Consider the following 14,770-nt stretch of genomic DNA (forward strand, 5'->3'; position numbering starts at 1 on the left):
CTCATGACAACCCAAGCCGGTAACTCCACGACGGGAATCCCGCAATCCTCACCGCCTTTTACGATCTTTAAAATAGCTTTGCAAGCCTTATTTATCATCTGCATTGTTGCCACGCTTGAGACCCGAATGTCTGACTAAGTGTCTGAAGACGGGACAAACAGAAGTTAATGAATGGCTTGGAGTGTGACACAACAAGACGGGAATGTATTGGGAGTCATTTCTAAGCATTCTCTGCATTTAATGCGCACCTGTCGAAGCCCTGACAGCACCTGGAGTGCTACGGTGGCGTGTCAACGCTTGACAATTCATCGTAAGCGGATGATTGACGACAGTGTGTGATAGTGACAAACAGCAGTGGAACAGGAAGGAGCTTTTGTGACTGAACGTGTAGCAGCCATGTTGTTGTTGGGGAAAACATCGCTGTTAACGCTGCAGGGTGAAATTGTTGACATCCGTTCAGGATGGGCGATATGGCCATAAAATACAATTGTCTGGGTTTAAATCCAATTTCTGCTTTCAATCCATTTGCTGATAGAAAATGCACATGACAAAGACATTACGGACGAAGCCCTGTTGCGAATAAGTAAAATATTGCAAGCAAGTAACCCAAACACCCAAAAAGCTTTATAAATGCCTACAGATGCCAAAAGATGGCAGCAATACAATACTTTCCGCTCAAGGAAATTCCTCAACTCACTTTGACATAGTTCCCTGGAACCAAGATGCGAAAAGATAGTGGCAAAGCCCTACTTTAGTTCCACTGATCCTCCTTAACTCACTTTAACATAGTCCCTTGGCACCAAGATAACAAAAGATGGCGGCAAAGCACTACTTGAGTCTGAATGAAGTTACATTGACAAGGCAATAAAGTCATAGACAATATGGAGACTGGTTTTGGAACCATTACAGGACTATGCGACTGTGAATGTGTTATCGCGGCTAACTAACACAAGTACAGATTCGGAGTGCAAAAACGCTAAATGTGTGAATATGCAAGGTGTCTCAAAAAGTCACATTACATTTCCTTTTTTCATTTCAGGTTTTATTGGGACAGAAAGGAGCCCGTCCGCATTTCACAGCTTAGGGGTTTTACAGTTTTTTCTTTTCAGTGCAAGACGTTTTTCCGTGCCCCACTGCGGGCTCAGCACCAGTTGGAGAAGCTTTATCGCTGTCACACTGCTCCAAATTTATTTCCATTTTCTCGAAAAACAGGATCTTTAGGTAGTTCAAAGGTTTCAAGCGGAAGATTACGAGGAGTAAAGCTTTATCATTCCCCACCGAATGGAGCTTCTGTTGATGGCGAGTTCCAGTGCCGGCCTCAGAGAAACTATCTGTGGCTTTGCGCAAACGCCTGCTCTAGGAGTTCACTGTTTTCAGAAGTGGTGGCAGTAGCAGGCCTTCCGCTGCGCGCTTTGTCAAGAACAGATCCGGTTTTCATGAATAGCGTAAAATGTACTACTTCCCAAACAGGCGCTGAACAGCAATCTGGGACAGAAAAGCTTCTTACTAATTTGGCAACACTGCTCCAATGTCAATTGGCGAGCCGTGGGCAAGTAAAGGATCTGTTTACAAAAACCGCAAAGCCCAAGACGTCACACGCTAAAGGCCTCACGACACCTGAATAGAATTTGAACGCAAAAAAAAAGGAATTGTACAATGACTTTTGTCGCAACACCCTGTATGTTAAGACTAGGCAAGAATTGTATGACTTGACTCGACTCGCTCGACTCCACTTGACTTTTGCCAAAGTCAAATTGAAGGTCACAACCTGCCAGCAGACTCATGACTCATACATACATGCCTTACTCCCACCTCTGTTTTGTTTTTTTGTGTGGTTTTTTTTAATGACTGACAGTGCAGTGATTCAAACTGATACAACGCACTGTGTTAACCACTACATGCAACAGCATGCACCTGTTTGCATAGATAGATAGATAGATAGATAGATAGATAGATAGATAGATAGATAGATAGATAGATAGATAGATAAGTGGATTAGCTTGCAAGGTGACGACATGATGGTTGTTGTTATTGTTCCACGGTGAAGGGGGTGTGTATGCCCTAACTAACGTGTACGACTAAAAAAAAAAAAAAAAATGGACGCCCAACGACAACGGCGACGATTTAACGAAGGATGATCTGATGATGATGATGATGACATCAAAGATAAAGGAAGACTGTAAAAGACGTTCAAAGGCAGCTAGCTGTGCTACACCAAATTAGCTTGGATGCGTTTTATTGGCGGGGGGGCTAGCCAGGCTAATGCTGCTGCTTGGACGTCGTTATGGACGTGTCGCATTAGGTTCTAAATGCACATTCGGCGACATTGTTAATCATGAGCAAATAATGATAGCGACACTTACCCACAGCTCTAAGCCCCAGCTCATGGTTTCGGGACGACGTCCTCGGAATTAATCCACGACGCGGCTGCTTGTTGTGATTGTCTTTGATGATGATGATGATGATGATGATTTCAAATGAAACGCAGCCCAAAATCCAATTTTGTGGCCGTTTTTGGTCAGCGTCTCATCTTGAGCTTGCGGATGGATCCTCGATCACTGCAGCGCCCGCGCGCGCGCGCTCCCGCCTGGACTCAATGACAGCTGCTCCGGTGGTGCGCGTGCACGGCGGTGAGGGGGGGCGGCGTGGGGCGGAGGGGGGGGGGGGATGCGGCGGGTGGGGGGTTGGGTCGGGGGCGTCCCGCCGAGTGGGCTTCGGTTGTCCTTTTTGGAGCAAATAATACAAGCGTAAAGCCTCCTCGCAGATGTTTTCACGTGAAGTGGGGCTTGAAAAAGGAAAGCGGGAGGGTGGGCGTGCAATGGGAGGAGGAGGAGGAGGAGCCCCCCCACCACCACCACCACCCCCAGATAAAGGGCACACCCACCAAGGCAGATGTTTCATTGACTGACACCCCCCCCAGTGTGCTTAACAACTACTTTGCCCTTATCCCTTCTCCTTATGGCCTCCTTCTCTTCAATATAACATATATGCACTGAATTGCGTACGCGGAGTAGATACAAAAGTCTGCACACCCCTGGCTGCCGTCTGACCACCATAAGCCGCAGCCCAGACAGAATAAAGATGGAAGGTTGCAGCTCCCCTCAATGTTGTTGTAGACTCTTGGCCTCTTCCCTTATCGGTTTTCCGGATCAATTTTGGAAGGACGTCCAGTTCTTGGTCATGTGATGATGATGGTATATTTGCCTTGGAGATTCTTTTGTTGCCTTCACCTGACTTAATACAATGAGATTTAGCCGATGCTGTGTTAGCTTTCCGTGACCACAAAAATGTCAGGCAAAGCCTCATAGAACATCTGAAAATGGATTTGAACGTAAGGAGTTTGAACGTAATTGCTTAATTGCCCCAGTTATACGAGGGTGTGCACACTTGTGCAACCGCGTGATCGCACTTGTTGACTTTTACGTGCCCTGTCTAAAAGATTAAAAACATTTCCCAGTTGAGTTGTACAGGGTAAATAAAGGCCACATTCAAGATTCTTAACTGTCATTGACGTTGGTGTTGTTTCCGCCTTTTGAGACTCTTTGGTGATAAAAGGCAATACAAGTAAACTGGACTTTTTATTTACTTATCTTTTTCAAACTGGTACACTCAATTTCACTCGAGACTCCAAACTGCTTTTTGATGTTTAACAACAACAAAGTCACATCGTGGTAAAACATCGTTCTGATTCAGCTCATCAAGTCAGAAGAGTATTGTTAATTAAAACAACAGCACCACCCAGTGGTAGGAAATGAGCATACAGCACTAGTGGCACGACCGATTTGTTTATTATGTTTTTTTTTTTTAAATCGAATCTTGTATAGTTTCATCTGGTATTGAGAAGGAAGCATTGGCATGCATATTTAATTTGTGTTTACATTCAAGGACCATGTTATTTATAAGGATTGCTGGAAGTTAACATGTTTTAAGGGACTAGTTACATGTCTCCAACAGGTTAAGTCTGTTGGGGGCTAAATTATCTTTGATTTTTACAGAAACACATGCTAAAGTCGACCAAATAGTCTTTGGTGTTTACAAAAAAAAAAAAACACTTACAGTGGATATAAAAAGTCTACACAGCCATGTTCAAATGCTCGGATATAAAAAAATGAGACCAAGATCAATCATTTCATTTCATCCAGTGGGATTTTCCTTGATTTTTTATTTTGATTTTTTTTGCTTTCTATCATAAACTGGAAGGTTTTGTGCTATTGAACTCTTTGGAGTTTGAATGTGATTGCTGAATTGCTGAGTAATGGGAGGGTGTGCACACTTGTGCAACCATATTATCTCAGTTGGTTATTTTTACTTCTCTTGAAAAGATGAATGTTTAATTGAGTAGTACAGTTTTTTTGGACCCATTACTGGCAAAAAAAAAAATGTTAATAAAAATCTGCCATTTCAACAGGTGTGCGTAGATTTATGACGATATCCACTGTATGTTAATTTTGTTGGTCAAGACATTACAAAAACATGCATGTTTAATTTGGTGGCTACTTGTCTTTGGTTTTGGTGTTTACAAAAACATGTACATTAAATTTGCTCGTGACTACATTATCTTACATTTTTACAACAAAACAAACAAACAAGCAAATTTGGGGCCAATGGCCATCCATGCAGCCGAGACGGTGGTGTCGTTGCTCACAATTACTTACGGATCGGGATCCGATCAGGACGGAGGATCCATCAATCTCTCCTAATCTCTCAAATCGTGTCAAGTAGAGCCGAAAAACTCCAGACAGCCTCAGATTATATGGCCACGGATTGGATTAGCACGGTTAATCCCATTATGTACATGTTAGTCTCATTTCTGGGGATAGACAAGTGAATGCAGCAATTAAAGCAAACTAACCTTTTATTATTATATATATTATTATTATATATATTATTATTATATATATATTATTATTATTATTGTTGATGTATAAAGTATTTCCATAGGCAAAATAATGTAATTTGACATGTTCTATAGGTGCTAATTTTCTTTAGCACCCGGAACTAACTGTAATTATGATTTTGTTCCTATTCGAATATGTTGTATTATTTATTTTTTTTGTAAATTTGCATTGTTGTAATATTTTTTTAAAACATTTTTACTGATGTTTAACATTTGAGAACTGTTTGTTTTTCAACATTTGAGTACAATGTTTAACCAGTTTAATTGAGTAATTATTTATTGCTACTACACTTCTGTATTTTAATGATGGGTATCGTTCTTTCACTTTTCTTTTTTTTTTCTTTTTTTAGGTGATTAAAAAAAGTTTCAAAAGCACCGATTTAATCAGAGGTAGGAATTTGCAAAATAAGATCAATTCAGGAAGCCAAATATTTTTTATGTGGTGTAAAAGGTGTAACCTACACAATGGATTTAAAAGGGATCGATTTAACAACAACAAAAAAGTGGGCAAAGGTTGGTTTGGAAGCCCAAAATATTTTTAGAATCATATAGGCTTTATGCTAAAGTCATTAGCATCCAAAGCTAACTGTGCTGATGACGTCACATATAGCGGTCCAGAAGAGCAGGAACCGTCCCGGAAATGAAGGGGAGAAAAAAAAGGACGAAAAAAAAAACAGCGGATGACGACGACCGTGTCACGGACTCCACCTCGCAACAGATGAATAACGATACATGGTGGTCACCAGAATCAAGAGGAAGAGAAACTAACAACTACCGTGTTATGTTTGACCGGCTCGCGGCGCCTCTCTTTCGCCGAGCAGCGTGAGCGGAGCCCCGGCCGTTAGCCCGACCGACCCGACCGACCCTCCCTCCTTCCCCGCTATGGATGTTCTACTGTGGATGGCGCCGCTGATGGTGCCGCTCGTGGTGGTGGTGCTGCTGTGGAGCAGCGGTCACACGCTGGTGTTTTATTTCAAAAAGTGCTTCTACGTGGCCTGGATGATGGCGCTGGCGCTGTTGGCTATCCCGCTGTGCGTGCTCAAAAGCGGCGGCAGGGACGTGGAGAACATGAGGTGAGGACTTGTTGTCACTTGTGCTCGTTTTGACAGCTCCGCTCGCCGTTAGCTCGCGAGGCTAACAGGCTAGCTGTGATTCCACGGCTCCAAACAAACCTCGACCTGTAATGCCAACGAAATATTCAACACCTCCTGAACCTTTAATTCCAAACGAAGCCGACTGACATTAACCTGCTGCCATAATGTTAGCCGCTAACAACAACAACAACAACAACAACAACAACAACAACAAGGTACAATTCTGGAATCTTCTCCTGGGTGTTTGTGCGAGGGGAAACAACGCTACAGCTGCAAAACTGCAAACCGTCTTCATTACCATTTTTTGGGGGGTCCTTTTTAAGTTTTCAAATGGATGTTTGTTGTGTACTCAAACACGATGTCATTCATTCGGTGAGTATATTTAAAGCCCCTTTCACACAGATGCTGCAAACTTCTCATACTTGGATTTATAAGCTTTTCACACAGAACGCAGCGAATCCTGCTTTCAGCACAACCTCTCTGCGTGTTCACACAATTGCATTTAACACAACAGGACGAGTGTGGAGCATTCCATTTCACTACCCTGTCCAGGCTTTCCGTTGTTCCCTTTTTTCGCAGAACTTAGAAACTCCAGATGTGTTCACGCAGTTGCTCTCAACACAAAAGGGCAGCTTTTGTGTAAATCACCTTTTTGTAGTATTTGCCAAATTGTTGCAACAGTAGAGCTGAGATTTATCAGCCTTTCGTGCAGAAGGCAGCGAACATTGCACGTTGACACAAATTGCTTTCAACACAACAGCGCAAATGGCTGGCATTAAACCTCACACCCAGGGTACTGGCTTTTTGCGGTTTCCTTTCACACAGAATCCAGCAAAGCCATGTTTCTACAAAATGATGTTATTTTGTATTAAAATTTAAAATCTGTTTCAATAATTTTTCTAATCTTTGTGTACTTCCAGTCATCTAAGACTTTTGAATTTTCTAATAATTGTCATTGAATGGTAATACAGTTCTATTGTTTTCTAGATTGTTTTACATAGTTTTCTGATATGTTTCTATTTGTAGTATTTTTTTCATCTAATATATATATATATATATATATATATATATATACACATTAGTATGTTTTATTGATACTGTGACAGTAAGTTAAAAAGTTTGCCCTTATGAGATCATTTTGCGAATAGAATATGGTGACTCTGTAGCTAATAATACTCCGAGGTCCTGCATGTGCATACTACTCTGATGTTTCATACGCTGATCTTCCTCCTGTTAACTTTTTTGTGATCAATATGGGCATACCGCAATGTGTCGGTAGTTTCTTGTTACACGTTGGTTAAAGATCCAACATATTCGCTGTTCTTGTGTTTTTGGGGGTGCCACAAAGCTCCCTTCTAGGACCACCATTGTGTTCTAAACATCACTTCTTGCTGTCCAGTAATTACTTGACCCAGTTGACTCAGGCACAAAATTATGTTTGCCCTATTTGTACTGCATAAGGCTTGGAGATATGAAAGTTAGTTTTGTAGCCGCAGGGTAGCAACAATGTTGCTTTGTTTTACATCTTTAAGATGTTTACTTGGTGAGTTTAAAACATCAAGTGGCAGCCTTGAACATGAGCCCTACGAACAGCCCAGTCCCTTCTTGTTACGGCTGTTCATGAAAAACAAAAACAAAATGCTGAACCACGGATCGAGCAATTGCGTAACCGCCGGCTTTTGAACTCAGCTGACTTATCGCTGCCCTGATGAGATATAACTCAAAAGAATTCTGACATCTTGGGTAAAGGTTACATTTTAAGTTTAGTTGTGCTACAGTCAAAATATGTAGTGGAAGTAGAAACTTGGTTTCACTTGGCTGTGCGTCACATGCTGGCTAATAGACACTCGTCACATTTTCAAAATTGTCTTATTAGTGGATTATAAAGGAGGAATGAACCCACTCCACTGAAGGGACTAGAAATGCATACATCGCGGCACAATTGGTAATTGTGAAGGATAAGGCAGGGAGTTTTCCAATAGTCACACAAAATCTTTGCAGAAACAAAAATACTTTTATTCAACGTTGAAAGAATGGTAAGAAAATCACGTTTTGACTGAATAGTTTTGAATTGAATATCACTAACTTATCAGTCCATATTTAGGGCAAGGAGTATTTTCAAGATTTTTTTTGTTGTTGTCTTTTTTGGAAAATCACAATTTTTAACCTGCCCCTTTTAGCTACTTGGTTTTTTTTAATGTACCATCAATGGGGTGCGTTTGCAAATTTAGAATACAAGCATGCGTAATACAAATGAGGCCAGTTTAGGAAGTTTCTGCTCGATTTAAAAATAAATAGATTTACAGTTTACATATTAACTTGTCATAATGTGTCAATTTGACCCGCAACATAACCGGAGGGTTAAGATAACCTATCAGTTATATGATGATAAGGTTAGAATGTATAGAGCGCTGAGGGATTCACAACCAATTTCATTGAATTGGTCAGAAAATTATTTATGGACTACAAGTCATGTTTATGCAGTGTATAATGGGCTTTTTTTTGGGATGGCAATTTTTGAGTTTGGTTCAGAAAGTGTTTTTCCTCCCATCAGAATTATCCGCTCCCTGGTTCGACACGTCAAGTATTTCCTCGGCCTGCGATTCGAAGTCAGCGGCTGGGAGCACCTGCAGACCCCGGGCCCCTACGTCGTCATCTCCAACCACCAGAGCTCGCTCGACGTTTTGGGTGAGTCGCGTCCCATATTGGTGCTGATTTTACTCGTAGTTTAGCCCACGCCGTTGTGTCGCGCGGCCCGCTGACCATTTACATCAGCAGGAGTCCTGCTATGTAAACCAGGCTTCGCGTAAAAGTGGGACAACCGTCAATGACTTTAAAAGCATATTTAGATTTGTTGCTCTGATCAATACACTTGCCGATATGAAAGCATACGGCTGACAGGCTGTATTCTCCCATTTGTCCAGACTTTTAACACAATTACCGCGCTTTAGCTGTTAGTGCTTACGCAATCGCCAGAGAGATGTGATTCGTTGAATTCTGAGGCTGGCTGAAATCAAGTAGCTGTTTTCCTAAGAATTGTGGACATCATTGAAACCTGTTAGACTGATCAAAAAAAACATTTGAAATATGAAAATGCTTTGCCTAGGGGAATGTGTCGCAAATCTCACGGCTAAAATACTCGAATAGCCAACTCGCAGCGCCTCTTTGATCAGCTTGATGTGTTTCGTTATTTGTGTCGACTGACGTGCTCACTTCCTTCCTTCCGCAGGCCTGATGGAGATCCTGCCCGACCGTTGCACCATGATCGCCAAGAAGGAGCTGATCTACGCCGGCACGGTGGGCCTCATCTGCTGGCTGGGCGGCATCGTCTTCATCAACCGCAAGAAGACCAGCGACGCCAAGAGCGTCATGGCCGACGCCGCCAAAACCATGTTGAACGAGCAGGTAAGCGACACGTCCTCCTAACACATTCCCGTTGTTGGGAAGTAGGCCAGGGCGATATGGCCCTCAATAAAATCTTCTTTGACCTTCCGTAGATCCGTCTGTGGGTGTTTCCGGAGGGAACGCGGAACCAGAGAGGAGACCTTTTGCCTTTCAAAAAAGGCGCATTCCACCTGGCCGTGCAAGCGCAAGTCAGTACCCTTGGAAAACGTCCCACATAATTGTAGCTTTGTTCATCTATATTCACCACGAGCAAAGTATGCTGACCGGCAGAACAGTGAAATGCTTTTCCACTAGATGGCAGTAGCTCTATAATTCACGTGTGCCCACGTTTTTTTCCAACATTTTTGTTTGGTGGCGTGCCATGAGATTTTTGAATGTAAAATATGTGTGCCTTGCTTGGCTCAGCCAAGGTTGGGAAACGCGGGCCTACCTTATGGAAAGCAGCTTGAATATTTATCCGATATCTACTGACATCCACTTTAAGGTCGCTGTGCTAATATGCTCTTTGTCCTCACTTGTTAGCTGAGTGCACTGTAGAACGACTATCTTACTGGTAAATAAAAAAATGTTCCCACTACTAGTACGACATTAAGCTGGATGTCAAAGATCTCAAACACTCTCTGTCCTCACTAATCGGGCAACTTTGGCACACACATCTCAATCAATTCCAACAGCGTCGAAAGCTTAATCTATTTCGGTACTTCACTTCAAAAAGTGAAAGTCGTACATGACATAAATTCCCCATACACAGTGAAATATTTCATGATTTGATTTATGATTATGGTTTAGAGCAAACAAAAAACCCCAAATTCACCTCAAGAAATTTGAATATGACATAGCAAACAAGCAAAATCATTTTTAATATAGAATTTCGGCAGGAGTTGGCCTTCTGAAAAGTGTTTTCTTCTATGCTTACTGAATATAACATAGAAGAGTACTGAAATAAAATGTATTCTAAATGTATTGGCCTGTACTAGTAGTACAACTACATGTTACTAGTGAGGCAAAACTGTGTGCTCGAAGGACGACTATTGACAATTTGATGAAGTCGTCTTAGTTAACATCTAGCGGTGCAGTAGTCGTACAGTATTGGGAAAAAACTTTACTGCTGGGCCACAGTCGTTCTACTAGTGTGCGCAATTGTCCGAGTCATGAAGTCAAAGAGGCTGCTAGTGCGTGAACTTGAGTGAGGATAAAGAGTGTTCTAGTATATAGACCTCGAGCCTGGGTATCAAGGACATCGAAGAAATGCTGAGAACTTTCCATACTACTTCCATCACTCTCAAAGAGTGAAGGCTGTTCCAATTCCAGAAACTAGGGGGAGCTAGTGGCCTTAAGTTGTTGAGTTAAAAAAAAAAAAAAAAAAAAAAGGAAGGTTGTTTGTAGTAATAGTTTATGATTAGAATTATTTTGCCCTCTTTTCTGGAGAAGACGCTGTCAGTCAGCCACGGTGTAACCGACAGCCGCGAGCGTTCTCGCACGCGGCGTCCGCTCAGAGCGCGCGCGGCGTCCGCTCAGAGCGCACGCTCCAGGCCGGGACGGCTGCGAGGAATTTGATCAAACGGGGTCTGGAAAGGCACAAAAAAAACCAACAACTAGTTTTTATTCAAACATTGTTCATCGTCCCACACGTTTAAACGTAAGTTAACCCAGGTGGTGGTCAAAGTATGACCCGCGGGCCACACGCACTGTCTGCTCTGTTCTTTAATCTGGCCCACCAGACGGTTACATTTTTAGGAGTCCTGTAATATTTGTTGTGGTAATTTAGTTATTTTGTTTCTCCTAGATTTGATGAATTAAAATGTTATCTTTCTATTGAAAATGTATTTTGTATTCAGTTATCTCATTTAATAATAATAATAAAATATTAGTAAAATATTTTGACGCATACCATTTAACATTTAACAAAAACATTTGAATATTTGCTTAATGTAAATGATACATACCTAGACTTGTAACATTTTTCAATTTAACAATTGGTTAATTTATGATTAAAAAACATATAAAACAAAATATAGTAAAATAATCTAAATATACACACAACAGTTTTGTATATATGCTCATTTTAAAAATGAAATATGTCCCTGGAGCACCAAAGTTTGCCTTAGAACAAGCAACCTGACACGGTCTGGACAAAAGTACTTGCACACCGCCGGAGTCTTTCTGCTTCAAATGATTTGGCTTTCTTTAAACACACAGTGGATCGTTTGATGCTGGCCGACACGAGGTCTAGTGAGGAGGCTCGTGGCGTGATCATGGACTGGTTCTATCAGTTTCTGTTTGTTTCTATAGCATTGGGTGCCTCTTTTCTCTCTCTCTCTCTTCCATTAACAGCCAGCCAGATCGAGTGAAGCGGGACAGCCCCCAGGGGATGTTTGGTGTGTCAGTGAGCGAAGACTGAAATAAGATGTGATGATTGTAGAGTCAGTCAGCACATCGGCTGAGTGGTTTGCACGTCTGCCTCGCAGTTCTGAGGTTCAGGGTTCCATCCATCCATCCATCCATTTTCTGAGCCGCTTCTCCTCACAAGGGTCGCGGGCGTGCTGGAGCCTATCCCGGCTATCTTCGGGCAGGAGGCGGGTACACCCTGAACTGGTTGCCAGCCAATCGCAGGGCACATACAAACAAACAAGCATTCGCACTCACAATCACGCCTACGGGTAATTCAGAGTCTTCAATGAACCTACCACGCATGTTTTTGGGATGTGGGAGGAAACCGGAGTCCCCGGACAAAAGTCACGCAGGCACGGGGAGAACATGCAAACTCCACACAGGCGGGGCCGGGCATTGAACCCCGGTCCCCAGAACTGTGAGGCAGACGCGCTAACCAGTCGACCACCGTGCCGCCAGGTTCAGGGTTTGAATCTCAAAATAGTATTTTCTACCCATGCTTGCGTGTCTCCCCCTCCGGGCACGCCAACGTCCTTCCGCATTCCAAAAACATTCACGTTAGGTTGATTGAGACTCTGAATTGTCCTTAGACGGGAACGTGAGTGCTTGTTTGTCAAAATGTGCCCTGGAGACCAGTCCAAGGTGTACCCTGCCTGGGAGAGCCCCCAGCTCACCTTTGACCCTAATAAGGACAAGCAGCATTGGAAAAGGATGGCTGGCTGTTTGTCGAGTCCGGCATCCACTGCCTGTTTATCGTCCAGGAAATGGACTTTTCAAACAAACCACACTGCACTGGAGAGATGCCCATCTGTGGGCCCTTCCTACCATGGTAACAATCAGTAAAAGGCTCATTCCGGCAATCTCGGGGGGGGGGGGGGGGGGGGGGGGGGTAATTCAGCAGAGGGATTTCTGGCAAATAGTGACTATTCTACAAGGGACAGCAATCTTCCCAGTATTATATGTATGTCTAGGGTATGGCGTGGACATCCCCTGCGTGGGAACCAAACTTGACTCTGCCATTTTGAGGGGCCATGAGGGGCAGAATTTAGCAGGGGTATTTCTGGCAATTGCTGGCTGTGTCCTCTGTGTGACAACAATCTCCCCCAATATTCTTGGCTGGCCGGGCTATCGTGTGGACAGCGGGACAGCTCCGAGCGGTGAGCCGCCATTTTGAAAGGGTCAAGAAGGGTAAAATTAAGAAGGGTGATTTCTGGCAAGAACCGGCTGCGTCGTACTCATGACAACAGTCACCCCAGTATGCTTCGCATGTCTGGGCTATGGTGTAACAGGACAGTTATGATTAGAGATCAGCCATTTTGAGGGGTGAAATTTAGCTGGGGGTTTCTGGCAAGTACTGGCTGTATCCTACATGTGACAACAATCTCAACAGTGTGCTCGTGTCTAATTTGACTTCCTGTCTGTCTGTAGGCGCCAATCATACCGGTGGTCTTCTCCTCGTACAGTAACTTCTACCTACGGAAAGAGAAGCAGTTCAAATCGGGTAAGCGTTTCCGCACAAGTATCTGTGCTTGTACTCGAGCACAGAGTGCGAGTACTTTTGCCACCTGTACCGTAGGGACCATCCGGTTGAAGATCCTTCCGAAGATCGAGACCAAGGGCATGACGTCCGAGGACGTGGCGTCCCTCGCCGACAAATCCTTTGACGCGATGCGATCAGCCTTCCTGGACATCTCTGGCTTGACGTGCGGCAACGGGCCCGTGAGGCACTGAGCGCCCGCCAGTCCGCCCGCCCGCCCGCCTTTTTGTCAACCTCGGCCTCTCCACGCCCACCGCCACGTTTATCCCCCATTACTCTCTGGCCAGGCAGCCGGTCCCGGTCCGGGACCCGGTTCCGGTCCGCGCAGTCCTGACCCTCGCGGTGTCTGCGAGCGGAGTGACGGACGGCGAGCCCAGCTGTACGGATGTGCGTAATTTTTTCGTGCATGCCCTTTGCGCGTTCTTCGCTTTGGATGCATTTGTTTTGTTTTTTTATTTTAAATCCTCTCATGTTGCCACTTTGTCGTGGTTATTTTGGGACGAGGTGGACGTCCACACACCACTCTAAGTTCATCTGGTGCGCCAACAAGTGGCGGTGACAGCGTTTGTTTAGCAGGCGCTCTCTGATCTGGTGGGGTGACAATAAAGAAACGAGACTGCACTTGTCGCGGTGCTCTCGCCATTATTCAAGCTAATGTATCAGAGCCACTATGAAAAAATACTTGTAATGGAACTTTTTTTATTATTACTACTACGACAAGAATAAAGAATTTTGAGAAAATGGCAGTAAAATTTAAATTTAACAGGCAAATCGAAGGGAAAATATGACTTTATTGTCATTATGATTAGGAGTGTTTCTCAAAATATTATGCCCTTTGTTGACTTTTTTTTCTAGCTAAAATGCAACTTTATTCACTTTCACTATTATGACTTGATTTTATTTTTTTCTTGTATAAATAAATATGACCATTCTCAGACAAAGATGACCTTTTCCTGGAAAAGATGTGACTGTATTATTCCAACTTTTTGCTCAAAATGTGACTATTATAAAACTACTGCTTTATTCTTGTAATATTATGCCCATTTTTGACTTTTTTTCTGAAAGAAATGACTGAATTCTCTTAATATTGCACCCATAGTCTTAATTCTAAAAAATTCTGACTTTATTCTTCAAAAAAAATGTTTTGACTTGTCCTGACTTCTTTTCTAAAAAACAAATATCTACTTAAAGTATTTTTCTTGAAAAATATTCTCATGTTTCGTCCTCGGTCGACTTTTTTTTTTTTTTTTTTTTTTTTTCCATTAAAATAAGAATGTTTCTTGTTAGCTACAAATTTTTTTTTTTTTTTTTTTTTTTTTTTTTTTAAATATAAATAATAGACGGCAGTGAACTTGTTCTGTTTGCAGGCAAAAGCCACCTAGCCTTGCTGTGAATAGCAAATAAAAGTGAGTAAATAAAGTCCCTCAAATATGTTATATCAGATTA

The 14,770-nt window shown here is 42.8% G+C and overlaps 2 protein-coding genes across 3 annotated transcripts in view; one reads left to right on the forward strand and one right to left on the reverse strand.

The window, feature by feature from the left end:
• LOC133414208 (formin-binding protein 1) overlaps positions 1–2,775 on the reverse strand; it is a 62,180-nt gene extending 59,405 nt beyond the window's left edge. Inside the window, exon 1 of the mRNA XM_061699428.1 lies at positions 2,364–2,775. Coding sequence (XP_061555412.1) covers positions 2,364–2,387 — 24 coding nt within the window. The 5' untranslated portion in view covers positions 2,388–2,775. The remainder of the gene's footprint in view (positions 1–2,363) is intronic.
• A 2,794-nt stretch (positions 2,776–5,569) lies between these two features.
• Positions 5,570–14,550, forward strand: agpat2 (1-acylglycerol-3-phosphate O-acyltransferase 2 (lysophosphatidic acid acyltransferase, beta)). Of its 2 annotated transcripts, XM_061699452.1 has the most exons (6): positions 5,570–5,970; positions 8,546–8,679; positions 9,221–9,396; positions 9,489–9,584; positions 13,216–13,288; positions 13,364–14,550. In XM_061699452.1, exons 1-6 carry the CDS (start codon positions 5,780–5,782, stop codon positions 13,516–13,518), a joined length of 825 nt encoding a protein of 274 aa, XP_061555436.1. In that variant the 5' UTR covers positions 5,570–5,779; the 3' UTR covers positions 13,519–14,550. The 2 variants fall into 2 exon arrangements, with proteins under 2 accessions (XP_061555436.1, XP_061555435.1); XM_061699451.1 differs by having other exon boundaries at positions 13,216–14,550.
• The last annotated feature ends 220 nt before the right edge of the window (positions 14,551–14,770 follow it).

Source organism: Phycodurus eques, chromosome 15, assembly GCF_024500275.1.
Source record: "Phycodurus eques isolate BA_2022a chromosome 15, UOR_Pequ_1.1, whole genome shotgun sequence".
Taxonomy (NCBI): Eukaryota; Metazoa; Chordata; class Actinopteri; order Syngnathiformes; family Syngnathidae; genus Phycodurus; species Phycodurus eques.

Coding starts and splice junctions, on each gene's coding strand:
- agpat2 (XM_061699451.1), top strand. CDS start 5,780: ATGGATGTTCTACTGTGGATGGCGCCGCTGATGGTGCCGCTCGTGGTG. Junction 8,680..9,220: donor GAGCTCGCTCGACGTTTTGG/GTGAGTCGCGTC, acceptor TTCCTTCCGCAG/GCCTGATGGAGATCCTGCCC. Junction 9,397..9,488: donor AAACCATGTTGAACGAGCAG/GTAAGCGACACG, acceptor GACCTTCCGTAG/ATCCGTCTGTGGGTGTTTCC.